At 47.9% G+C, this 27095-nt stretch overlaps 1 protein-coding gene across 3 annotated transcripts in view; it reads left to right on the forward strand.

Moving 5' to 3' along the window:
• SLC13A3 (solute carrier family 13 member 3) overlaps positions 1-27095 on the forward strand; it is an 83650-nt gene that overhangs the window by 2560 nt on the left and 53995 nt on the right. For all 3 annotated transcript variants that reach the window (XM_027558372.1, XM_027558371.1, XM_027558370.1), the window contains exon 2: positions 25789-26054. In XM_027558372.1, coding sequence (XP_027414173.1) covers positions 25819-26054 — 236 coding nt within the window. In that variant the 5' untranslated portion in view covers positions 25789-25818. The remainder of the gene's footprint in view (positions 1-25788; positions 26055-27095) is intronic.

A 27095-nucleotide genomic window follows, 5' to 3' on the forward strand; every position in this document is an offset into this window, starting at 1 on the left:
ATTTACAAGTACACAATTTAGTACATGGCTTGGGAGTGGCTCTGAACCTTTAAAAGCTTCATTAGCTTCACAGTGAACCCACTTCCATATGACCCCCAGTGTGGTAGGTAACAGCGCATGTCTGATTGATAAGGTGTTTCACTGTGCTTCACTCTTCTGTGCTGAGTTTCTCAGGTGTTGTCCTATGTAATATCCACATCACCAGGGAGTCAACTGCTATTAGCATGGAACAGGTGAAGAAATGGAAGCTCAGCAATGTTAGGTGACTTGTCCAAGGTCACACAACCTGTACAAAGCCAGAAGGCATTGTCTGTGTCTGACCACTTCGCTTTATACTCTTTCTTTAGTTCTAATTGAGTGAGAATGTCTCCTGATTCCCTCAGGATCCCCAGTGGGGACTCTTTGTGTGGCTCTAGATCTCACTGCCTTTTAAACTCGCTAATAAATCAGGGCCTCCTCCCAGGAGGCAGCTCTGGCTTCTTGGGAGATCTTAGCCTCCCTCAAGTCTCTATCAGCACACTCAAAGCCCCCTCTTCCTCCATGTTATATGTATATGTTTATCACATTGTATTATTATCATATTCTTGGATGTTAATAACTGACATGTTTCTTAATCTAATGTAGAAGGCGAATAAAAGCATCCTTAGAGAATAGTGAGCAGAGAAATTTGTGGTTTTTGTTGGTCTATGACATACGCATAAAGCAAACAGAGTGGGTGTGCTATGCACACAGTTTCAAAGCAATTCCTGTAATCTTAACCAGTTTAATCCTGTGATAACCTCTCCAGATGAAGGCTGGCACTATAAAAAAGTGTGCTTTTTGTGCAAATGAAGCTTCAAGGCAAGTGTGCTCAGTGTCCACCCTCACCCCTAACATTAGGCTGCTGCTTCTAAGCCTCTTTCACCTAGAAATTCTGGAACCACCAATGCCTGTTATAGGGTTCATATCCCAAAAACTTTTGCAAAATTGTTGATATCAGGGAAGAAGTTTGAGATCCTTGGCATTGGTCATTTGCCCCTCACTGGGTCCTGCTTTTCCACCTTGATAAGGTCTCCAGCATCGCTGCTCTGATGTTCCAGAAGTCTGTATGATTGTAACGGTTGGTTATCATGCACCTGTCCCCTGGCGACTGGTGAGGGAGGCTGCAGGGAGGCTGGGGTTAATCTGAAGGGTAGAGCCAGGGCTGGGGGCGGGGGATGGGAACAATTCTTACATTATGTCCTCCTGGCTTGGAACACTGTCAGCAGGGGTGAAAAGGAGTGGGATGCCCTTCTGGAATGCAGTGGCTGCAATTTCCAGGGCCACGGGGATCATGGCTCTTACCCCAAAGAGTGCCAGAGACTGAGGAAGTCAGGATCCTGCCAGAGGGACTGCCTCACAGTTTTCTAAGAATGGCCATCCTGGGAGCTGGGTGTTAGAGGACTGGCCTTGGGCGGCTAGGGGAGACAGAGGAGAGTATTAAATCAAGCTTGCAAATAAGCACCAGCCCCATGTATTTGCAGAGAATCTCACCTTCTTTCCCAACTTACTAAAAGCAAATCTTGCTGGACTGACCATCTGGCCATCAAGAGTGCTTCCAGTGGGTACTTCCACTGGCTCTTTCTAAGGATGCTTTGAGAGGGAGGAGGCATGTAGGAGTGGGGGGACTCTGGGCAGGGCCTCCTCCCAGGCTGCAGGTCTGGCTTCTCGGGAGATCTTTTGTTGTTGTTCAGTTGCTCAGTCATATCGACTCTTTGCGACCCCATGGACTGCAGCACACCAGGCTTCCCTGTCCATCACCAACTCCTGGAGTTTACTCAAACTCATGTCCATCGAGTTGGTGATGCCATCCAACCATCTCAGCCTCTGTCGTCTCCTTCTCCTCCTGCCCTCAATCTTTCCCAGCATCAGGGTCTTTTCTAATGAGTTGGCTCTTTGCATCAGGCGGCCAAAATACTGGAGTTTCAGCTTCAACATCAGTCCTTCCAATGAACACCCAGGACTGATCTCCTTTAGGATGGACTGGTTGGATCTCCTTTCAGTCTGAGGGACTCTCAAGAGTCTTCTCCAACACCACAATTCAAAAGCATCAGTTTTTCACTGCTCAACCTTCTTTCCGGTCCAACTCTCACATCCATACATGACTACTGGAAAAAACATAGCGTTGACTAGACAGACCTTTGTTGGCAAAATAATCTGACTTCACTAATTTTAGCCTCCCTCAAGTCTTTATATCAGCACACTGAAAGCCCCCTCCTGTTATATGCATGTATTTATCATGTTATATTATTGCCATGTTCTTGGATGTTCGTGACTAACATGTTTCTTTATGTAATGTACAATGGGAATAAAAGCCTCTGGGCAGGACGCTCCAGAGCATTGTGAAGGCTGTGCAGCACACAGAGAGAAGTGAGGAGGCGAAATGAGACCGAACCCGCCCGCACTCCACCTGCCGAACCTGGCCTCCCGGTGCAGTGCTGGGCCCACTGAGGAAGAGCCCCTCTCCCCAGTTTGCACGAAGGTGTTGTCTGGCTTGCAGCAGTCTTGCTCTGGGGTGGCAGTTACACCTGTGAAGTCAGAGGCCCACTGTTTTGCATTCACCTAATCTCCATGAGTGGGGTATGTTCAGGTGGATGACCAAGAAAATGGGCCTTTCCTTCCCAGTTTTGAGGCTTTGGAATCAGAACTGGATTCTCATTCCACATCCCTGGTCTGTGACCTTAGGCAAGTCGTTTGACTTCTCTGGGCCTCGGTCTCTTCAGTGGTAACACGCCCATAGTATCACCTTCTCCCCTGGTTATTCTTTGGGCCTAGTGAAATCATATGATATGCTGGCATCATAACTTCGTACTTTTTCATTCAGCCCTCAAGGTATGTTTTCACTCTCCCATCTTGCAGATGAGGAAGCTGAGACTCAGAAGTAAGAGGATGGAAAGAGCATGGGCCTTGGAGTTGGGAAGACTTGGGTTTGGGTCTTAGCTCTCAAACTGTACGATAAGGGGCTTGGGCGGGAGATGTCCCATTTCTGAGCCTCGCTTTCCTCACTTGTGAAGTGGGGAAGACTCACGGGTCCCCAAAGGGCTACTATGAGATTTAATTCAGTTAGAATACAGAAATCTTCCCGTGCTGGGTCAAAACAGGGTGGGAATTGATAACAGTAATAACTGCTAAGTGTTTTCCTCATCTGCCCCATGCTGTTTTACATGCCTTCCACATTTTAGTTCATTTCATTTAATCTCTGAAGCCTACCTTCTGGATAACGGGTGAAGGGAAGTAGACGTCAAGCTCCCATATTTCTATTCAGATTATAGTAAGCCCTCAAGAAAGGATAAGAACACCTCATACTTATTGATTACTTACTAGAAGCTGGCCGCCTCTCTCCCTCTGTAACAGCCACCCTGGCCTTCTTGGTGTTCCTTAAATATCCCAAGATTGCTCTCACCCCAGGGCCTTTACCAGCTTCCCAGGTGGCACGGTGGTAAAGAATCCACCTGCCAATGCAGGAGACCCAAGAGACTCAGGTTTGATCCCTTGGTCAGGAAGATCCCCTGGAGGAGGTCATGGCAACCCACCCCAGTACTCTTGCCTGGAAAATCCCATAGACAGAGGCGCCTGGCAGGCTACAGTCCACTGGGTCACTAAGAGTCAGACACAACTGAGCAGCTAAACACGTGCACACCTGCCTGCGGGGCCTTTGCACTTACTGTTCCTTCCGTTATGAGCTGCTCTTCCCCCAGATGTCTGCAAGCCTTGCTCCCACACTTCATTCATCTTAGTTCAAAGATGAACCTCCTCAAAGGCCTTCCCTGGCCACCCTTTCTAACATAGAAAATAAAAATTCCTTTACACTCTCTTCCCTGCCTTATTTTGCTTCATGGTCTTTGTCACTATCTGGCAATGTATTGTATTTAAGGAATGGGCAAGGCAGAGGAAGCAGGCTTAGAGTTGGTTAGTCAAATGATTTCAGTGGGCTCTGGGACAGAGAGGCTGTCCCTGGTTGTCTGGTCCCTGTCCCTGGGTGATGAGGGCAGGCAGATAGTGGCCTGGAGTGAGAGAGTCCAAGAAAGGAGATGGTTGGGGGTGTGGGTCTGGGATCGTCTGGTTTACATTTGAAAAGCCGACACACAGGTGAGTTGTTTACTATTTCTAGGAATGAGCTAGCCCTGGGAGGGGCAGACCCTCCAGTGTTAGCAAGGTCCCAAGATGCCAGAGCATCACATTCAGAAACTGGAAAACATGGTTGTTACAATCTCCCATACTCTTCTCTTCTCTCACTTGTGGTCCAGCCTTATAGGCCTTCCTTTGGTTCTTTAAACCTGCCAAACTTGTTCCTGCCTCAGGACCTTTGCACTTGTTCTCGCTGCCTGGGACGCTCTTGCCCCTGATCTTCCACACGTGGATCTGTCTGGTCATTCAGGTCTTAGCTCCAAAGGCACCTCCTCCAAGAAGACCTCCTTGATTACCTCTTCTCAATAACACTTGCCCTCCTCACTGTACAAAACACTCTCTAAAACAGAGTCCTGTTTTATTTCCTTCATGGCATTCATTCCAACCTAAAATGTTCATTATTTGTTCACTGCCTGCCTCCTCCACGAGACTATGAGTGATATAAGGGCAAGGCCTGTGTCTGTCTAGTTCCCTCAGCATCCCCAGCACCTAGGACAGAGTCTGACACATAGTAGGTACTCAGTAAACTAGCCAATGAATGAATTTGCATTTGAGCCAGGTAGCTCTGATTTCTGAACACGTGCACTTGCTAAACTCCTAGACTGCTACTAATTTGTAGAAGATCTAAGCTGCAATCAGTGTTTGCAGCCCTTTCCTTTTTCAGCGGGGAAAACTGAGGCCCAGAGGGCACATGGAAGGACCTTCCCACCCCTCCCAGCCAGGTGGTCCCAGAACCCTCATCTGTGTCCCCTCCATGCTCTCCCGCCAGGTTTGACCCATTGCCCACACAGACCCCTTGGCTTGGAACCGCTCCTCTGAGGCCTAGCCAACTTTCCACTTTCCTGGAGATCCTGCCAGGTGTGTAAACAGACCGACAGAATTCCTGATGAGGCGAAGGGGAGCGAGATTGTGTTTCCTGACCTGACTCAGCTGGGCAGTGCCCTCTGGACTGATGAGCGGGATTGTGAGACACCGCCCCCCCAGACCTTGAGGACACAAAGTGAGCACCCTAGCTAGACCGGACCTGAAACAAATGTCACAGGTGCACCCCAACGGCTCTCTCCAGCTGAGATGCACCAGGGACGAGAGAGATGCACAAGGCCATGCCATCCTGGCAAGCCTCAGCTTCCTCATCTGATAAGTGGGCATAACGACACCCACCTGCTCAGAAGGCTTGGCAAGTGCCTGATGCAACATAGGTACTCGGTAAAGAATTGTGGCTATTGCTATTATCTGCAAAATAGGGGTACTAGGCATGTGACTCTATCTACTTGTTCCTGAAATTCACAAGGGGAGGGGCAGCCAATGGGAAGGAGCCTGTGCTGGGGGCGAGGGGAGTCAGCAGGACTGATACACAGGGCAGAACCGTGATGCCCAGCTCAATTAAGACATTGGAAAAAGGCTGGCGAGGCCAGTGTGCCCCTGCTGGCAGCCCAGTGGCTGCCCTGCCCAGTTCCTTTTCCTTTCCTCTCCTGCGAAGCCCTCTCTTGGCCTGGACTGGAGAGAGGAATTTGATTTCAGCCACGTTAAGCTCTCCAGCAGGAATGTGCCAGTCCCTGGGGGCTCAGGATGTGAATTCAAGGTTGCTGATGTCCCAGGCCACATGCCTTATTCATACGCTCTCCTCTGTCCCCCAGGAGGCCCCTTGAGAGCCATAGCCAACACCTCTCTAGCATTTATGAAGTGTCAGGCATGGTTCAACGCACTTGAGATAGGCTAGCTCATGTATGCTCGGCCCGGCTCTGTGGCACAGGTGCTATTATTGTCCACATTCACAGATGGGGAAACTGAGTAACAGAATTGTTCAGTCACTTGCCCTAGCTCCCATGGTTTGGAAGTGGCACAGCTGGGATTCTGACCTGGCATTCTAGCTCCAGAGTCTGTGTTTTTAGCCTCTATGTGACACAAGGGAGATGGACCCATTTTACAGATGAGAAGCCTGAGGCTCAGAGAGATGAAGACACTTGCCTAGCACCTCACAGTCACTGAACGAGTAGTCAGGCTGCCATCCAAGCCTACGTCTGCCTTATTGAAAGCCCACATTCCTTCATGGTTCAGTGGAGGCAAGGGGAAAGGGGCAGGGAGTACATTAAGAACGGCTTCCCAGTGGAGAGACCTGTCATCCTGACACTGGAGTGGGAGTTGGGAGGTTTTGGGTCTTGGGGGCTCTGAAGATAGGAACTAACATGAATTGTCAAATATGATATGTAGGAGCTTGGGTTTGGGTGCTTCGGTGCAAATTCTGGTTTTTTAATATGCTGTGTGACCTCGGGCCAGTTGCATAACTTCTCTATGCTCAAGTTCCTAATCCGTAAATAGGCCAGTTGCATAACTTCTCTATGCTCAAGTTCCTAATTCGTAAATGGGTACGATAATAGGTGATGATGTAAAGGGCTCAACAAATGCTGGCTGGCTTCATGGCTAAAGCACCTCCTGTGTCCTGGGCTCTGTGGAGTCCTTTAAAACAGAGTTCCGAAGTGTTTTGCTCTCCAGGAGACATTCAGCAAGGCCTGAAAACACTTTTGATTGTCACAGCTCGATGGAGATGCTGCCAGCATCTAGGGATGCTGCCACACACCCTGCAGTGCACAGGATTGCCCCCACAACGAAGAGCTCTCAGGCCCCGAATGTCAGTGGTGCCGAGGCTGGAAGCCCCTGCCCAGTGCATTTGCTTGGCGTCCTCTCCCAGCAGGCCCGTGAGGCAGGTGTGATCAGGTCCCATTTTCTGTCAGGAACACTGAGGCCCAGAGAGGGGGAGGGCTTGCCTGTGGACTCACAGCCTGACTGCAGAAGGCCTCCCGGGGTGGAGGGGATTTGGAAATGGAGGGCCTTCCAGACAAGAAGGCCCTTCCAGGGCCTGTGAGCCCCGCTCCAGGCGCTGCTGCGTGGAGCTGACGGTCCCCTCTGCCCTCCTGGCTCCCAGCAGGCGGGACCAGCCTCCTTTCCCGTGATCGGGAGAAATAACAAGAGCGGCCCTTGTTCGCTGCCACCCACAGCCCCGATTGTCCCCTCGATTCCACATGACAGTCCACCTTTCTCGCATGACGAGCCGCTTTGCTGGCTGGCCCCCATCAGCCTGGAGGAGTGCGGGAGAAGGGAGGAAACGGCTCCCTGCTCCTTTAGGCCATTTTCTGCCCCGTCTGGAGCCCCCTTGGATTCCTTTCAAAAGGGCTGGGACTCGACAAAACCTCTCCTGGTGCCTGAGCCGAGCGTTTGACAGCATGGAGTCCGAGAAACAGAAGTGTGAGCAGTTTCCTGAGACACAAGTCTTGGAAATGGGCTCTGCTGTGTTGACATCTGGGACCAGAACGTGGGGTGTCCAGGTCTGGGGGAGCCAGCAGAGGCCTACTGCACGGCCCTGCCTGCAGCCCAGCTCTCACTTCTTCTTGGAGAAACTGAGGCAGTCCTGAGAGGCCCTTCCTATCCCCACTAAACTACCTATCAATCCGGGATACCTGGCTTCCTTTCCTGCTAATCTGTTTCTTCTATGGGGTCTGGACCTCCTCCAGACCTTGACTTTCCTCCCCTGGACAAAGGGTCTGCCCAGAGTCACTGAGCTGGTTTGTCCTCCAGAATCACTCTCTGAAGGGGCGGGGGTAACATCGTGAGAGTATGAACTCTAGCATCAGATCTCCTGGACTCCACACTGGCTCCCCCACTTCCTTTGTGACCTTGGGTAAGTTATTAGCTTCTCTGTGCCTCAGTTTCCTCCTCTGTGTGAGGACACCAATAGGATCTACCTCAGAGGGGGTTGTGAAGATTGGTTTTGATACCTGAAATACTCTGGGCTGCTCCTGATCATAAGAGGTACTAGTTAAAGATCGACTGTTGTTGTTCAGTCGCCAAGTCGTGTCCAGTTTTTTTGTGACCCCATGGACTGCAGCACGCCAGGTTTCCCAGTCCCTCACCATCTCCCGGAGTTTGCCCAAGTTCATGTCCATTGCATGGGTGATGCCATCCAACCATCTCGTCCTCTGTCATCCCCTTCTCCTCCTGCCTTCAATCTTTCCCAGCATCAAGGTCTTTTCCAATGAGTTGGCTATTTGCATCAGGTATAACAGTAATAGTAGTAGGATTGTTATTTGCATTACAAATAAGCCTGTGGATCTAGGGGTCTGGAGGTACTTTATAGGGGATGAGACTTGCTTCTGCATCCTCTTGGCTTCTTCCCTTTCCTCTCTGGGTAGGTTCTTGTGTTCTCTGAGCCTCCAATTCCTCCACTATAAAATGGGGGACAGCTGATCTCCTAGGAGCTTCTGGAATTTTAAATGAGATAGTGCTTATTCAGAAAAAAAATCCCAGTGAAAGTTCCCTTGCCATTCTTACTCTAACTCTGAAGCTCAGGGCCCCAGAGACCTAAGAAGTGAAGGATTGTGGGCAGCGGAGGGTCATTGTCAAGAACGCCTTGTGAACGTCGTAGCTTAGGCCTCAGTAGCAGGGGTCAGCTTTCCCATCATCCCCTGCATTGACTCCCAGGAGGCCTGGGGCAGAGTGAGCTGGACCAGAGTGGAGGTGGGATGATGGTAAATGGTAGAGACTTAAAATGTCAGGGGCAGGGAAGACCTCAGTGCCCAAGAGAAGTTAGGCTAAGTGATGGGCCCACAGCTGATCCAGGATGGATCCCTGCCAAGGACTTGCTCTGGGGGTGGGGGTGGGGGGTGGGCGGAACAAGGCACTTCCCCTGCCATCCTGGGTCTTCCCATCTGTCTCATGCATCCACTCGCCTCATGGGGCCATGTTGAGGAGCCAGGGAAACTAAGCACTTTGTAAAGAGTGAAGTAAGTACCTGCAAATAGTAAGGTACAAATAAGGGTCCTTCCCGTCTGGTTAACCAGTGTATCCCCAGTGCTTGGCAAACAAGGTGCTTAATAAATATGTGTAGAATGAATATGGAATCAATGCAAATATTTCTTTATGTTTCCTGTGTGCCAGGCACTGTCCACGAGTGATCCTTACATTTAAAAGTATTAATTGAGCACCTACTATATACCAGCTACTAGTCTAGGAGAACACGGCAATGAACCAAATAGTCACAAATCCTTTTACTTGTGGAGCTGACATTCTAGAGGGGTAGACATTTTTTTTGAAAAGCAAACACATAAATAGATAAGATCTATGTGTGTTTGTGTGTATGTGTTAGTCCCTTGGTCTTATCTGACTCTGCAACCCCATGGAGTTCAAAGGAGCTCGCCAGGCTCCTCTGTCCATGAGATTCTCCAGGCAAGAATACTGGAATGGGTTGCCATTCCCTTCTCCAAGGTAAGATCTATAGTATGTCAAATGATGATCAGTACTATGGAGAATAAAATCACAGAAGGCAGGGAGCCAGGAATGGGGTGAGTGTAATTTTAGAGTCAGAAAGATTCAGAAAAGGGAACATTAGAACAAACACCTGAAGGAGAAGACACTGGAGCAAAGAGTTGACGGAGGTGAAGGAACAAGCCCTGAGTGCATATAAAGGGAAAGGATTCCAGGTGAGGAAACAGTAAGTGCAAAGATCCTGAGGTGGGGGCATGGGGGATGTTCAAGAAATAAAAAAATGGTCTTCCTGGGTCCTCATGACAGCCCTTCCAGGAGCCTGACCACGGACCCCTTGATCACAGAGAAACTCAGGTGAAGAGCATAGGTGGCATTTGAAGGCAGACCCCACCATAATGCCTTCAGGCTGGATTTCATTTCAGCCCAAGAGAGGCCTCCTGTTAGTACAGGCCTCCGAAGGTGTGGGACAGCTGCCAGGAGCAGGGGGAGGTGGAGAAGCCCTGAGGGGGCCTTTGGCACACCCACCACCTGTGTTGGGGACTGAAAGGCCCTTGGGACACATGGGGAGACTGAGGCCCACTGAGAGGAAGGCGCTGCCTGAGGTCACACGGTCACTTGGCCTCTTTTTGGGAAGAACTTGTTCCAAAAGTTCTCAGTCCTCTGGCTGAGTCAGGCCGCTGGGGGAGTTTTTGGGGGGGCTCCTCTCTATAAAATGGGGAAAAACTGATCTCCTAGGAGTTGCTGGGATTTTAAATGAGATAGTGCTTATTCAAAGAAAAATCCGGGTGAAAGTTCCCTTGCCATTCTCCTTCTAACCCCGAAGCCCATAGCCCCTGAGCCCTAAGAAGTGAGGGACCGTGGGCAGCAGAGGGCCACTGGGCAGCTGCCCCCCCCCCGCCCCCACCCGCCTGCCTGGCTCATGAATGATTAGTGAAGCTTGGGGGGTAGTGGGGTGTGAGCTGCCCCTTGAACACTTTTCATGAATGGTTTGAAGAACCTGAACTCGTGACATCTGCTAATAAGTCCAGGGATCTAACACAGTCCGTTCAAGTGGAAGGAGTGGAAGGATGGGGTGGGTAGCCTTGAAGGTCTTCCTGGGCAAGTCTCTCCCTCCCATTTCTCCTCTTTCCCCCGTTGAGTCTTAGGCCCAAATGGATACAGGGGGCTTCTAACTGCTGTCTCGGATTGTCTGGGGGCTGAGGAGAGGTTAGGAAGGAGCCTTGGCTGGAAATCAGAGATCAAGACTTCTGGGCTGTCTTACGTATTTCCCGCTGAGTTACCCTGAACCAGTTTCAGGCTTCACCTTCCAGGCCTCAGTCTCCTCCTCCAGAAGGTAGATAACTCTAAGATCAGCCAGGCTTATCCTCAGGACTGAACAAACCCAGAAAGGATGTGAAAGGACCTCTGAAGTGCTTTTCTATTGAATACCTGTCCTTCCGTTTTCCTTCATAGAACCTACCCGAATGTGGGAGGAGCAACATTCACGCTAAGTTTCAAGGGCTTAACTCAGCACCTGCATGCAGTGAGTCAGTAAATGCTGACTGTTACCGTCACTACAGTAATTCTCTTCCCTGAGCCCAGGGCCCTGGGCTGGGAAGAGCCCTGGGCTCAGACCACCACGCTGAAATCACGCTCCGCCCCTTGCTAGAGACTTGGGTGAAGAGGTGGCCGAACCTCCCTGAGCCTCCGACTTCTGCTTTCTAAGCAGGGCCGTGAGACGAGCAGGGGAGCTCAGCGTGTCCAGGGCAAGGCTCAGGCCCAGGTCACAGCGATCCCTCAGTGAGCGGTAGTTTCATTGCTGTCACCTGCCACTCACAACGGAGGCAGTGTGAACTCGGGCCAGTAGCTCAAGATCTCTGAGCCACACATAACCCGGGGACAGCGGTCATTACTGCCTCTTAGGGCTGTGGGTAGGCTGAATGAGGGAGTCCATGGGCACCATGCCTGGCACGTCTCAAGTGCCCAGCGTGGGCAGCCGTCTCAGATAAGAGTGCTGGTGCTCTGAGGTCACAGGGGCAGCTGCTCAGGAGACCGCAGGGAGAGATGCTGCCAGCCTGGCAGGGCTTCCAAAGATGCCACGTCCACCCATGTTCCCTTTGACTTCCTGCCCAGCTCTGTCAGGATGGCGAACAAGCACCCTGATTTGTGGATGGGGATATGGAGGCTCAGAAAGGCCACCGATCAGCCCAAAGGTCAAAGCTTGGAGGTGGTGAACCAGGATTTGCACCTGTGAGTCTGGGACCCCTTTGGGCCTTGTCACCCTGAGCCCCAGCTGCCTTACGTAACTCCCTCTTTTCAAGCGGAGGCTCGTGACTCTTGGCCTCAGCAGAGAGAGTTTCTCTTGTATTGCCTCTTGTCTTGCTGGGTCCTTTGCCTGGGTCTGCTGTGTGTGCTCCAAACTCCCTTCCTTTTGGGGTTAATATCTATCCAGCATCCATTGCCTTCATCTGCACATGAAGCGCAGACTGGGAGCGCCTTAGGGATCATCGAGATGAAGCCACTAGTGTAAGGAAGGCAGGAAATGGGCAGAAGTAACAGATCCTGTCAGTAGGAGCTAACGTTTTATAACTTAATCTGCCACGCACTGCTCCCAGTACTCAACCTACATTCCCTGCATTTAATCCTTGTAACAGTAACTTTGTGAGGCTGAAATTCTTAGCATCATTGTCATCATCCCCATTTTCCAGATGAGGAAACCGAGGCACAACGAGTCACTTGTTCTAGGAAGCAGTAGAGGCAGGATTCGAACCCAGGCCCTCTACCGCTAGATGCCAACCTCGCAACTCAAGCGCCTCTGCTTCTTGACGTCGGGCTCTGATTTCAGCCCCCATCTCCTAACTAATTCCCTGTCCACTGTTCTTTCTGTTGATCCCGACGGCTCCTGCTTCTCAGGGGCTGTTCATTTCTAGGTGCAGCGTGATGCTGTAGTTCCTATGTTATCTACGAGCAAGCTGAGGTCCGAACCTGCCCAAGGTCCCTCACACCAGCTGTGGGTGCCTGAGCCGCTATTTCCAGCCCCGAGTGGCCTCAGGGGTTTTGACCACTGTGGAGGCCCAGCCTTGGGATGGAGGGGATACCGAGAGATTGAAGGCCTGGCTCTGGCCATTCTAGAGTTCAGAGTTCAGGGCTCCCCACAGCGCTGGCCCTGGACATTCCTGGGGAATGGGTCTCTAGTAGGCAGCAGGAGGGCACCACTGTGAGCACCTGGCCGTGATCCTGCTTCCCGAAGGGCCTGGCATAGCGCCTCGCTCACAGCCCAGCGCCTTGACAAAAAGGCAACCCAGCAGGAAGATGGATGTGGGGCGGGGAAGGGGGTGGTGGGGTGGACACGGTTTCCGAACAGCTCCCGCCCCGGACTCAGAGAACACCCCAGTGCTCTTTCTTTCTTTTCCTGGGTGAGGGGGGCAGGCTTGGGGGCAATGGGGGACAAGTTGCCTTGTGTCTGTCTGGAAATCATTCCCCCAGCTCAAAAATTAACTGCCTGACCTGGCACTTTCTTCCTTCTCGTTGTCACCTCTGCGTGTTTCGCCTGCAGACTTTAATCCCCGTACTTACGGACCAGCTGAGCCTGAGAAGCTGGGATTTCTTCAGTGGGCGGATTACAAGGCTTTCTGTCAGAAATGTCTGGGTCAGGCTGGCATGAATTGGGCTGGTGAGGGACTATGAGGACCCCCCCCACCCCCGCCACCCCAGCCCAACTGTTGCTCCCAGCCAGGGCCAGGACTAGGGACAGCCAGGTGAAGGACCCCAGGAACAAAGTTTCAGGAGGGACTCACTGTCAGGGTCATGTACCCGCCTCACCCTCATCCCAGCCCAGCCCCCAACTTCTGCCACCCGATAGACCTCAGAGTGCAATGATCTTTCCACGAAACGGGGTAAAACAAGTCCTTGCATCTGCCTTGCTGTGTGACCTCAGGCGAGACACTGTCCTTCTCTGGGCAGTCATTGTACTAGGGGTTAAATTAGACCAGGGTTCCTCAGCCTCAGCAATGGTGACTTTGCTCCTACTGGAAACAAGTCATTTTCTGTTGTGGGGGGGCTGTCCTTGGCACTGCGGGATGTTTAACAGCCTCTGCCCACTAGATGCCACTGGCATCATCCCCTCCAATCACCCAAAAATGTTCCCTTTGTCCCCTGGAGGTCAGAGTCATCCCCTATTGAGAACCGCTGGATTAAGTAATCTCAGGTTAATTCTAGCTCGGATATTTTAGGATTTATTTAAAGATTTAAGAATAGTTTATTTGAAGCTCAGCTTTAAGAAATTTGGGCTTCCCTTGTGGCTCAGCTGGTAAAGAATCTGCCTGCAGTGTGGGAGACCTGGGTTCGATCCCTGTGTTGGGAAGATTCCCAGGAGAAGGGAATGGCTAACCACTCCAGTATTCTGGCCTGGAGAATTCCATGGACTGTTAGTCCATGGGGTCGCAAAGAGTCGGACACAATTGAGCGATTTTTCACTTTCACTTTAAGAAATTAAACTTGTATTATTATTTTTTAAATAATTTTATTTATTTTTGGCTCTGCTGGGTCTTCGTTGCCGCGAGGGCTTTTATCTAGTTGCAGCAAGTAGGGGCTACTCTCTAGCTGCAGTGCATGGGCTTCTCGTTGTGCTGGCTTCTCTTGTTATGGAACAGGGGCTGCAGGACACCCAGGCTTAAGTAGGTGCGGCACGTGGGCACCATAGCTGTGGCTCCCAGGCTATAGAGCACAGACTCAATAGTTGTGGTGCACCACGGCATGTGGGATCTTCCAAATCAGGGATCGAACCTGAGTCTCCTGTATTGGTAGGTGGATTCTTTACCACTGAGCCACCAGGGAAACCCCTACCCTCGTATTGTTATTGCAATGTAACAATAGCTCAAATTTATTGAGCATTCCCATGTCCGTGGTCATTTCATATGAAATAAATCACTCTCTAAGGTAGAGACTATTATTATGTGCCTATAGCACACAAGGAAACTGATGGTGAGGGCAGTTAAATAACTAGATCACACAGCTAGAGTGTGGAAGGATTGCATTTAGTGTTCAGGCTTGTCTAATTCCAAAGCCAATACTATTTCTGTGCGTGCGTGCTAACTCACTTCAGTCATGTCCGACTCTTTGTGACCCCAGGCTCCCCTGTCCAGGGGATTCTCCAGGCAAGAATACCAGAGTGGGTTGCCATGACCTCCTCCAGGGGATCTTCCCAACCCAGGGATTGAACCCGTGTCCCCTACGTCTCCTGCATTGGCAGGCAGCTTCTTTACCACTAGTACCACCCGAGAAGCCCAACACTATTTCTACTGCATGTTTATTATAGGAAGATTAGAAAAGAAAGATAAGCAAAAGGAGATGTAGTACTTTCTGATGACAAAATTACTACGTTGGTGGAGTCCAGACTTTTCTATTCCATTCACCTTTCTGAAGCAGTCTGGGAAAAGTAACAAAAAGCAACAAAAGAGGAGAAATTGCCATATCTGATAAAAGAAGGGCAGACCACAATCCCACCCTGTTTGTGAAGACTGACAATGACTGTGGGATTTGGACCAAAGTGCAGAAGGGAACCAAGAGTGGCATGTGCTTCTGCAGCTCCTGAGCAGGAGGTAGAAGTCTCCAGAAGGATTTTTCAACTCTATGAACCCTTCCTAATCCTGGCAAAGCCTGAAGCCTGCGCAGGGGAAGGGAGAGTCACTGAGATGTATGTGACAGTTCAGAGTTCAGATGAACTGCATGAAGAGACTTGAAGACCCTTGGCAAGAAGTAGGATGTTAAAGTGGCAGGTGAGAGAAAGAATAGATAACAATCAGCCGTTTGGTTCTAAGGGTTCTAATTTTCTCTCTCAGTGAGTCAGAGACTTACTCAAGGAGACACTGAAGAACTGTGATATTCTTAAGTCTTTAAACTTAATCTCCACTCCAAGTCTATTGCTTAGAGTAGAGATATTAATATATTTCAGGGCAGCGCTGGTGACAAAGGATCTAAGATAATCCACAGGGTTACCTGCCTGCCTCAGCTTCCTTCCAGCTCCTGTCCACACACTTTCCTTTAACAAATATCTGTGACAAGTAGCCGGCACGGGACCTACAAAAAGGTTGTGTGAGAAATAAGAGGAAAGAGAACATCAAATGAAAAATAAACAAAGAAAAATACTGGAAGAGTTGTGTTATGAAGTAGGAGAAACTGCTGAACTGACATTTCTCTGTAAAATACACACAAAAAAACAAATGATGACCTTCCTAAAATAAGTCTCAAGATAAGAAATAAAAAGTTCCAAGAAGAGAATAAAAAGTAGATGGAGTTGAGAAAAGCAGTGTCAGAAGAGAAATGAAAGTGGGTGACAGAGAAAAGTGAAGCCACACTATTATAAAAGCTCTACTGGAAATAGCAAAATGTAAACTATTAAAAACATAATCAAGAACTTGTTACACAGGCTAAAGAAGATGTAACAAAATTAAGTAAGAAAGAGTAAGAAAGGATGAAAGAAAAGTGGTCAATATGGAAGACAAAGGAAATCCAACTTCTGCGTAATTGGTGTTGCTGAAGAAGAAAGAAAAAGAAATCAAACAAATAAAACAGAAAACAATATTGGAATCTTTAATAGTAGAAAATTAATTTACCTCTAATTCTAGAGGATTAATTAATTAAATGACTCTGAAGTCAAATTAATTTAAAACATATACAAATTTTCTGTCTCCAAGGAAAAATAGCGTATAGAGACTCATCAACTCTGAGCTATGTTATGGCAACACGAATGGATTGAGGATTAAACCAAATAATGTTATGGATATCCAGGCAAAAAATTTGATGAGCTCTAAGGGGGAAGAAATCAGGCTGGCCTCAAATTTCTGCACAATGAAGTATTTCCTAATTCTCAGAACAGAGAATGCAACCTCAGAATTTTATAGATACATTACATATGTATTCAGGGAATGTCTATTTTAAAAAAACATGTACATATATAGTTGAAATTTGGAAAAATGAAGAAATTCATTTGTAATCTCACTCCTACTCTGCCTGTTAAGTACGCATTTCAGAATGCGTTTATGTGCATCCTTTCCCGTGGGATCCTCTAGGATGTAGGCATCGCACCATTATTATTCCCAAGTTGTAGATGGATGAACTCAGTGACTTGACACAAGAATCAGTGGCAAAAGCACTATACCCAGGCTTCCTGGCCCTCGGACCTGAATCCTCTAGAATGACTCTGTCCAAGAGAACTTTCTGCAGTGATGGGGACGTTCTAGATCTGCTCTGTCCAGAATGACAGACACTCATCTTATGTAACTGCGGAGCACTTGACATGTGGCTCGTGTGACCGAGAACCTGGAATTCTAAATTTCATTTAATTTTAATGAATTCAAACTTACACAGCCACCAGTGGCCCAGAGCTGGTATATTTGGACAGCCTAGTTCTAGAGATTTCCTTGGCATTCTTTTCCCTTCTGAAAAAGAAATCTGACCACTTTCCATTTCATCCATCCCCCAACCACATCCGCATCAAATCCTTCCAGATTCTGGCCTCTGGGGTCAATCAGCTTTCACAGTTAGGACCAGCCTTCTGGCTTCTCACCCCAGTCTTCTCGGACTGCAGTCTCCTTCGGGTAGTCCCCCCTGAGGGTTTTAGCTGAGTCATGGCAGCTTCTGCTGGCAGAGGGCACAGGCTGGGGCCGTGAGCAGTGTTTCACCTTGAGCCACAACTCCGTCTATCCTGTGCCATCTCAGCAAATTCCCCTTCCTGAAGCAGAACATCTAGACCGAACGGAGTGGCCAAGGGGCGTACTGATGACTCTTGAGATGACCCAGAAAGTGAGCCTGCGAGAGCAGACACCTCCCCCTAACTTCTGGACTCCAGAGGTTAAAATTCAAAGGAACAGGGCCTTGGGTTCATGTGATGCTAGCCTTTACCCAAACCTGCCCTTGAGGGAACCAAAGGAAGATTCCATTCAGCAGACACGCAGACTGACTCTCCCTGTGGCCAGGTGGCTGGTCTGAGTTCACTGAACAGGGGGCCCAGAGGTCGAGGTGGCTCGGACGTGCTGTGTGCCGGAGTAAAACCGACCCCACTGGACCCCGCTCCCTGATCCACTATTTGGACCAGGAACCATGAGATCTGCTCTTGTGCTCCATGTGGCTTCTCCGTGACCTCAGTTTCTGTCCCTGTAAAATGAGGGTTTTTAAACAGAACCAGGACTTCTCACAGAGCATCCTGTGATTCCTAGTAATCCATGAACAACTTGACATTAGATCAGAATTGTGTATGTGTGAGCTCTTTTCTGGGACTTTCCACCCATTAAGACCATTTAGACAAGAGGTCATACATTGGTGACCATGGGTCTGATGCCTTTTGCAGACATGGGTTGTTTTTTTTGTTTTTTTTTTTGGCCCATACTTTCATTTTAATGAGCAAATAATTTAAAACTGTGAAATGTCACATAAAAGCATAATTTCAAGCCTTTCTTGAAAAACCAGAGCTGGCATCCTGGGCCCCATGGCAATAGTCAGGAGCTGAGCAGCAGTTGCTGTTTTCAAGGGGCCTATACTCCCCACTTCACCAGAGTCCCCACTTCTTCCTGTTGCCCCCATGACATGAAAGCCCAGTGCCAGCTGTAATTTATCATCAAACTTGGTCATTTTTTTCCTGTGTTGGAAGATCAGTTCCCTGTACCCACAGCACTGTCAGAAGTGCAAATCAGACTCCAGAAAAATGAAGTGATTTTCCTTAGGCTAGCCCACTTCACTCACTAAATTGTTCCTTGCACTTGAGGTTGTGATGCCTGATTTAGAGCATTTAGTCATTCATTTGGGCTTCCCCAATGGCTCAGTGGGTAAAAAATCTGCCTGCAGTGCAGGAGACCAGGAGACATGGGTTTGATCCCTGGGTTGGGAAGATCCCCTGAAGGAGGAAATGGCAACGCACACCAGTATCCTTGCCTGGGAAATCCCATGGACAAAGGAGCCTGGCGGGCTACAGTCCAAAGAGTCGGACACAACTGATTGACTAAACACACACACACACATACAATCATTCATTTAACAAATGTCCACTGAGGCCCTAAAGAGAGAGGTGAGCAAAACAGACAAGAACGCTGTTTGCCTGGAGCTTGAGGTCTGGTGGGAAGAGAGCTAATGATAAGTGAATGAATAAATTCTGCAGTCATTGGAAAGTGCTTGACAAGAACGAGGCTGGGTTGTGGGGATCAGATCGTGGACAGTAGAGTGGTCCATGAAGAGGCGACCTTTGAGATGAGGCTGAACAAGGAGGAGTGAGATAGGCAGAGATCAAGGCTGAAGGCCGGGCAGAGGAGGCAGCAGGTGCAAAGCCCTGGAGGTGGGAACCAGCTTGGCCGGCTGAATCACTGAGTGCCCACCACTTATCGTCTGCAGGCCAGCTCTCTGGTCTTGCCTCCAGGCCTCCTGGGAGACTTTTGCTCTCTGGAACTCAGCTCTGGCCTAGAGGACTGCAGGGATGGAGGGGTGGGGGTGAGGGGTAGCAGTACTTATTAATTCCTCACCAGATGCCTGGCGCTCAGCTGGCAATTCTGAATCCAGTTTGCCCACAGGAAGCTCAACCCAGGCAGGGGAGCTACTTTGGGTCACCCCGGCCCTGCTCCAATTCCTAACCAGCGAGGCAACGAAACACTGTTGACCCACTTACTGCCGAAGCCCTGTGAGGGCCAACGATCGACTTCCCGGTTCCTGCCATTTCCCTTGGGTCACCCCCACTGGCTGACATGTGCTGGATCTGGAGTCATTTCTCCACAAAAGATGAATGTTGACCTCCTGGCAAGAGCACCCAGAGAGGGAAGAGAAAGTGGGACAGAGTGAGACAAACAGAGGGAGGGAGAAAAGAGGGGAAAGGGAGAGAGAATCCAGGCCTGGGACTCAAAGGCCTTTGAAAGGCCACCCAGGCAGCCCAGAATTTACCAACAGCCCCTCCCATCATATAATGCACAGAATTTATAGCGTTGTACTAAAGGACTGGCAAGATGTCACCCCTGAAGCAGAAGTGCTCGAATATTTACAACAGGTTTATTTACAATAATGCCAAACTGGAAGCACTCCAGTTTCCATAAGCAAGAAGATGTACAGAGAAAGAGTGGTATATTTACAGAATTGAATGCTATGCAGCTGTGAACAAGAGAAAACTTCAAACACACACAACCTCCAGGATGAACCACAGGCACTACTCTGAGCAGAAAATACAAAGGTCCATTCTGTATCATTCCATTCAAGTAAATTCCCAGAAGAGGAGAAAAAAGCTATAGTGATGGAAATCATGGCCATGTTTTGAAGGGGTCCTGAGGACTGACCTGAAAGGGGCTGAGGGGTACTCTCTCGGGGGATGGAAATGCTCTGTGTCTCTTTTTTTTGAGCTATAGTTGATTTACAATGTTTTGCAAGTTTCTGGTGTACATCAAAGTGATTCAATTATATATATATATTCTTTTTCAGGTTCTTTTCCATTATAATTTATTATAAAATACTGACTATAATTCCATGTGCTGTATAGTAGGTCCTCTATTTTCATATATCAGTAGTTTGTTCTCCATGTCTGTGAGTCTGGTTCTGTTTTGTAAGTTCATTTGTATCGTATTTTTAGATTCCGCATGTAAGTTTTATCATATGATATTTGCCTTTCTGACTTATTTCACTTAGTATGGTCATTTCCAGGTCCGTGCATATCCCTGCTGAGTAGTATTGCATTGTACATATTCACCACATTTCTTTACTGGAAACGTTCTGCATCTTGATTGGGATGGTGATTGTGTGGGTTCATACATTTGTCGAAACACAGACTGTACACTTACAAGACATGCATTTTATTGTGTGTAAACTATAGCTCATAAAGCTAATATTTTAAAAATCATGTTTGTTTTTCTCTCCAGTTGTTGCTCGAAAAATGTAGAGGGGACGTTCTTCCCCTATTACCCACGTAGTCCTGAAGACCACGACTTCCCCATCACTCTTGAGAAGTGTTAATAATTAAAATCTTCCAGTTACTTGAGTGCACACACATGATCTCTGCATAGAAAGTAGAATGGTTAGTTTTTGCCATGCCCTTCTCCAGGGGATCTTCCCAACCCAGGGACTGAGCCTGCGTCTCTTATGTCTCCTACAGTGGCAGGCAGTTTCTTTACCACTAGCGCCACCTGGGAGCCTTTGTAATGTTGGTCAGGTTACTTAACCACCCTGTGCCTCAGTTTCCTTATCTGTACAAGGGAGGTAAGCATGGGACCTACTTCCTAGGGCGGTTGTGACAGTCACAACTAAACTGAGATCATGCAGGGACAGTATTTGGAATGGTGTCTGGCCCGTAGCACGTTCTCAGTAAAGGTTGGTTCTTAGTAGTCTTACTATGGTGCTGGTGGTGGTTGCTCTCATATGAATGAGAGCAAGGATGATAGCTTCCAGTTAGATCATTCTCTGGAAAAGAAAAGACAAAATGGAAGGGTGAGGCTTCTGGAATGGGGAAATCGGGAGGGGACATGATGGTCATTAAGAGCGTGTTCTTTGGGGACAGTGGGGGCACAGATGAGAAGTGATGGAGGGACACAGATGGCAAGGCCAGGCCAGTGAGCTTCAGAGGGGTTCTTTTGATCTAGGAGTTTGAGAGATTCCGGGGATGCTAGCGATCTAGAGGATGCAGGAATTTGGCAAGGGCAGCCGCGGATCATGCAGAGATGTGGAGTGGTACAGAGTGCAAACTCTGGAGTCAGGCCGCCTTGAGTTCAAATCCTGGCTCTGCCTCAGTAACTTTGGGCAAGACATCTGGCTTATCCCCTTTGCCTCAGTTGTCCCATCAGTAAAATGGATATTAATAATACCTGCCTCCAAGAGGAGCTAAGGAACGGAATGAGTTAATGCATGTAAATTACTAAGAAAAGTACCCGGCCAGTTGTAAGCACTTGTTAGCTCTCGTTATACTTGGAGTCCTTTACATGTTTAAGGGAAAGGAGTTTAAAAATTAGAATTTCTGTTTAGATGTGCAGTTCATGAATTGCAACACCACCATGGGACCGACTTATCTGGGTCACAGCTTCACACGCATGACTAAACCCATGTCTTCTGTAATCCCCTCTGAAAAATAATAAGGCCTCTCATTAAATGAATTAATACATGTCAAATGCCTGGAATTTAATAAATACTCAAAACATGTTGGTGGTTGTCATTATTACCATAATTATTCTGCTGCATAGTGATGGGAGGCAGGATCGAGAAGGCAGTTCTAAATAGAGCTTCTCAGAGCTCGAATTTTCCAGGTGACCTCAACTATTATAATATTCTTTTCTTTTCGCTTCATACCTTTGTCAGGATAACCCAGGTAAGAGGGTTACACTGGCCTCACAAAATGGATTGAGAGGTGCTCCTTTTTTCCTTCTATTCTCTGGAATGATTTGTGTAAGATAGATATTATTTAGTCCTTAAACATTTGGTAGAATTACCATTGAAGCCTGCAGGGCTTAGAAGTATTTTTTGTTTTTGTTTTTTTTGCAGAGGGATTTTTAATGATTAATTCCATTTCTTTCAAAGTCAATGAAATAGTTTTTCTATTTCTTTCTCTAATAATTGAATAAGTTATGTTTTTCAAGAAGTTTTTCTATTTCCTCCAAGTTGTCAAATTTATTGGTATCAAGTGGTTCATACTATCTGTTTAGTATCCTTTTGAAGCTGTAAGATTAGATCAGTTCATGAGGGTGGGAATGGAATTGTGCTATGTGCTATGTGGTAAGTCCGACTCTTTGCAACCTTATGGGCCATAGCCTGCCAGGCTCCACTGTCCATGAGATTTCCCAGGCAAGAATACTGGAGTGGGTTGCCATTTCCTCCTCCAGGGGATCTTCCTGACCCAGGGATCAAACCCAAAACTCTTATGTCTCCTGCCATGGCAAGTGGGTTCTTTATCCACTAGCGCCACCTGGGAAGCCTGGGAATGAACTTATAGCTCTTATTAGAAGAAAGATGTTTCTCTATGCCTGGCACCAAAGAAGGACCAAGTAAGGACGTAAGGAGAAGACAGCCATCTATGAGTCACAAATGGAGTTCTCCCCACAACCCAAATCTGCTGACACCTGGACCCCAGAGCTTCTGGTCTCCAGAACTGTGAAAAATAATTGTCTGCTGTTTAAGCCACCCAGCCTATGGTATTTGCTTGATTAGACACACGTATCTTTTTCAAACTGAAATACCTATTGGCCTGTCAGGTCGTATATAAAACAGGATAGATGCAGCATGTCTTCCAAAGCCAGCAGCAAGCTTTGACAGCAAACAGTTGTATTATTTTTAAACGATGGGTGCATGATGGAGCATGATACCACACATGGGTTGAAGAATGTCAAGTTTGCACCAGAGTGACCTTGACTCCTTGGGGAGTCCATGTTTGTGTTTCTGCCTGGAGGCCCACAACCGTGACTGGAGCCGTGTACTTCTGGCTCAGGAGACCCGATGGTTAGATTTTCATGAACTTTGCTACCTAGTTGTTGAACGTAGACACTATTTAAGGTGAAATTTTATGAACTGGTGTTAAATAAAATATATCAAAACAAAGGTAATAGATAGTCAAAGCTCATCACTTCCTAATTGTGTTACTATTTTGTAAGGTCTTGATGTTATTTACATCTACGGTTATCTACCTCTACTATTATTTACCTCTAACTGTACAGTGGAAATACTGTAGAGTGTTGTGACACTGTCCATCTCCCAGCATTCTGTGCCCAGTGATGTAACTTGGTGGCTTCAAATCAGCCATGTGGAGGTATTCACACCATAGGAATCAGTAAACACTACAAACCAGGGCTTGGCTTATTGTTTGGGCGCTTGTCTAGTCTTAAGGTGATGGGAAAATTTAGTAATGCAGATCACACTTAAAATGTGTTGTCTATAGCTGGGACATTGTGAATAGCACAAAAAATGAGGAACTTTTTGTCCAATGTCTTTTCATGCAGATCATTTTTTAAGTCTTTATTGAGTTTATTACAATATTGCTTCTGCCTTATGATTTGGCTTTTTGACCATGAAGCACAAGGGATCTTGGCTCTCCAACCAGGGAACAAACCCACACCCCTCTGCATTGGAAGGCAAAGTTGTAACCACTGAACCGTCAGGGAAGTCCCCTCCTCCAGTATTTGAAAACCATCATTTGATTCAGTAAAGAAGACACACCATTGATAAATGGACTATTCATTGAGTCCATTTGTCTTAATAATTAATATAAAGGAAAATATAACTAACATTCCAGGTGGCACTAGGGGTAAAGAATTCGCCTGCCAATGCAGGAGATATGGGTTCAATCCCTGGGTCTGGAAGATGCGCTGGTAGGAAATGGCAACCCTCTCCAGTCTTCTTGCCTGGAAAATTCCTGGACAGAGGAGCCTGGTGGGCTACAATCCATGGTGTCCCAAACAGTCGGACACAGCTTAGCACACACACATTCATAGTGGAACTAAACTCATTGATCGATGACTTGAGTGACTTCTTAGCTGAATTGAGTAGTAATTAAGAACTTTTACACACACATGCCTGCAGTTTTTCAGAGAGTCAGTTGTTAATCATTTCCCAGCACACCACTTGAGGAATACTAGGTGGGTAGAGTCTGATAAGGTCACTTGAGTTTGAGAAGAACTAACTATTGAAAATGGTCCTATGATTGGCACAGATTTGCTGGTAAAAGTGCATGACAATGTCCCAGTCATTTTCCTAGTCTCAACTCCCAGTCTGGTCAGGAGTAATGTTTGCAGAATGGAAGACAGGGAGCATGTTGTAAGCACTGTCTCTGAGTTACAAGTATTAGTCATGTCAACAAATACTTTGGGTTCCTACTAAAAGTTCCAGGCACTGCTCTTGGCTTCAGGGATATAATCCCAGCCCTCCTAGAGTTTACATTCTAGTGGAGGAGAAAACCAGTAAGGTATAAAAATCTGCTTTCAGGTTAATTTCATCAGTCAACTTGACCATGCTAAGAGATGCCTAACTCGTTGGTGAAACATTATTTCCATGTGTCTGTGAGGATGTCTCTGGAATAGATTGCACTTGAATCAGCCTCAATCTGTTTTGTTTTGGATCTTTGAAATTGCATTGTCAAGCTGTCCTAGATTCTAGTAATCAGCTGACAACTCGGTTAAGAGAGGTGGCTCTGGAGGCAGACTGTTTTGGTTCACAGTCATTGCCTCGATAGTGACCTCCTTGCATCTTAAATTGCCAATCCATCAAACGGTCATATTAATTGCACCTACTTCACTGGGATTTTGTGAGGAATAAACAACACCTGGTACTTAATCACCCAAGGTTGTCGCTATTGTTTAGTCACTAAATCGTGTCTGACTGCTTTGCAATACCATGGACTATAGTCCACCAGGCTCCTCTGTCCATGGGATTCTCCAGGCAAGAATACTGGAGTGGGTTGCTGTTTCCTCCTCCAGCGGATCTTCCCCACCCAGGGATCGAACCTGCATCTCCTACATTGGCAGGTGGATTCTTTACCACTGAGCCACCTAGGAAGACCAATAACTCAATAAACGTCAGTAACTATCGTCACTCTTTATAGAGTGTGTACTGGGTATTGGACATTGTGCTAAATGCCGCGTGTGGGTGCAGCAGTAGCTACTGGGGCTCTTTCTGCATCCCCTGTGGCACTCACCATTCTGCACAGGCTGGTAGCTTCTTACTGAACCCAGGATGCTCGGCAGGAGCATGTTCTCTGGCTGCTGCACAGGGCAGGCCCAAGTGCTGGGGAGTTAACGCTCCCACGAGCAACCCTCAACCAATGATGACCAAGAGTTGGCTACTTCCTTGCCTCCCAGGGGGACTACTCTGAGGTCTGATCTACCCTTTCTTCAGGGGTCCTGATCAAGATCGCACTCCAGCTGCCCACAGCGGTAACCATCTCGTTAATAAATCATCTTGGCTTCCTTCTCTATTTCACTTCCTCAGTGCCCTTTCAGAGCTTTCTAGGCTTGCCCGTCAAGCAAACTACTTTCACTTTCACACACTCTCTCTCTTTTTGGCTGTGACATGTGGCATGAGAGACCTTAGCTCCCCCACCAGGGATCGAACCTGTGCCCCCTGTGGTGGAAGCACTGAGTCTTAACCACTGGACCACCAAGGAAGTCCCTCAAACCGCTTTCACTCTCGTGCTCATCTCAGGGACTACTTCAAAGACAATGGGGCTATTTCACGTGACCTTCACACAGTCCTATAAAATGACAGGTATGGCTCCCCCACTTTATAGTTGAGTAAAATGAGGCTCAGATCAGTGACACCACCTGCTCAAGGTCTGAGCCTTGGGCACGTACCCTCTCCACTGCCTCCCCAAGGAACGTGCCTCGGGGATGGGCCCTGCTCCAGGATCTCTTCTGTCCCTGCCACCCCAAGTTCTGCTGACCCTCCTAAGCCTGCATCTCCCCGCTGCAGGAAGGCCGTTGCCTGTTCGTCATCTTGCTCATGGCGGTGTACTGGTGCACCGAGGCCCTGCCCCTCTCAGTGACAGCCCTGCTGCCCATCGTCCTCTTCCCTTTCTTGGGCATCCTGCCCTCCAACAAGGTCTGCGCCCAGTACTTCCTGGACACCAACTTCCTCTTCCTCAGCGGTCTGATCATGGCCAGCGCCATTGAGGAGTGGAACCTGCACCGGAGAATTGCCCTCAAGGTCCTGATGCTCACCGGGGTCCAGCCAGCCAGGTAAGGCCAGGTAATGGGGTCCAGCCCAGAGGTGGAGAGGCAGAGGGGCCCCGTTCTCGGAGCCCAAACCCACCCTTCCCGCTCTGGTCATCTGATGCAACAAACTCATCATGTCCCACCATCCACTTGTTCAATCATTTCCCAAATATTTAGTGAGCCCCACTCTGTGTGCCAGACACAGTGCTAGGCTCTTGGGTGGTTTTCAAAATTACATAAGAATCACTTGGGAGTCAGTTGAAATGCTGGTTCCCAGACCTCACCCAGGGATTTGTGTCCAGTAGTTTTAGAGGGGGGCTGTGTTAGTAGTTCGACTCAGGTGACTTGGGGCTGAATCCTACCTTTCCTGCTCTGGGAGTGACTTACCCTCTCTCTGCTTATAAAATGACAATATGAGAGTCTGTACAGTAAGCGCTGGCTCTGTCATCCTGGTTTTCTATTTACCAGCCAAGGTGACCCAGTGGGTGGGGAGTGGATGGAAAGATGGCCTTGGAGAGACAGGAGATAGGGTCCATTCCTATGGGGCCTCGGGCCTCCTGGATAGGATTCAGACTTTCATTTTAAGAGAATTGAATGGCCTTTAAAATGAAGTTATTGGGTTTTTTTTTTTTTTGCAGTTTGCTGCATCTTAAGGCGTCCTTCCCAGTAATGTTATTTAAATGCATAAAGCACATGTAGGAGTTAAAACAACAACAATCACAGCAAAATGAACTTATCCAAATAATGTTTTAAAACCACACAAATCTGTGATAGAAAAAAATTTCTGATAGAATACCATGTGAACTTCTTTATTAACACAATAAATGATGAGATCTAGCGACAGCCTAGTAATTGTAGTTTTGAGGCTGTAACCAAGTCCCTTATAATAATACTGAACTTTATTGTTTTCATTAATCACTGAAGGAAATGTTCAATTTCTATTGAAGTGAAAGTGAAGGGAAAGTGAAAGTCACTCAGTTGTGTCTGACTCTTTTCGACCCCACGGACTATACAGCCCATGGAATTCTCCAGGCCAGAATACTGGAGTGGGTAGCCTTTCCCTTC

This window comes from Bos indicus x Bos taurus, chromosome 13, assembly GCF_003369695.1.
Source record: "Bos indicus x Bos taurus breed Angus x Brahman F1 hybrid chromosome 13, Bos_hybrid_MaternalHap_v2.0, whole genome shotgun sequence".
NCBI classification, from domain to species: domain Eukaryota; kingdom Metazoa; phylum Chordata; class Mammalia; order Artiodactyla; family Bovidae; genus Bos; species Bos indicus x Bos taurus.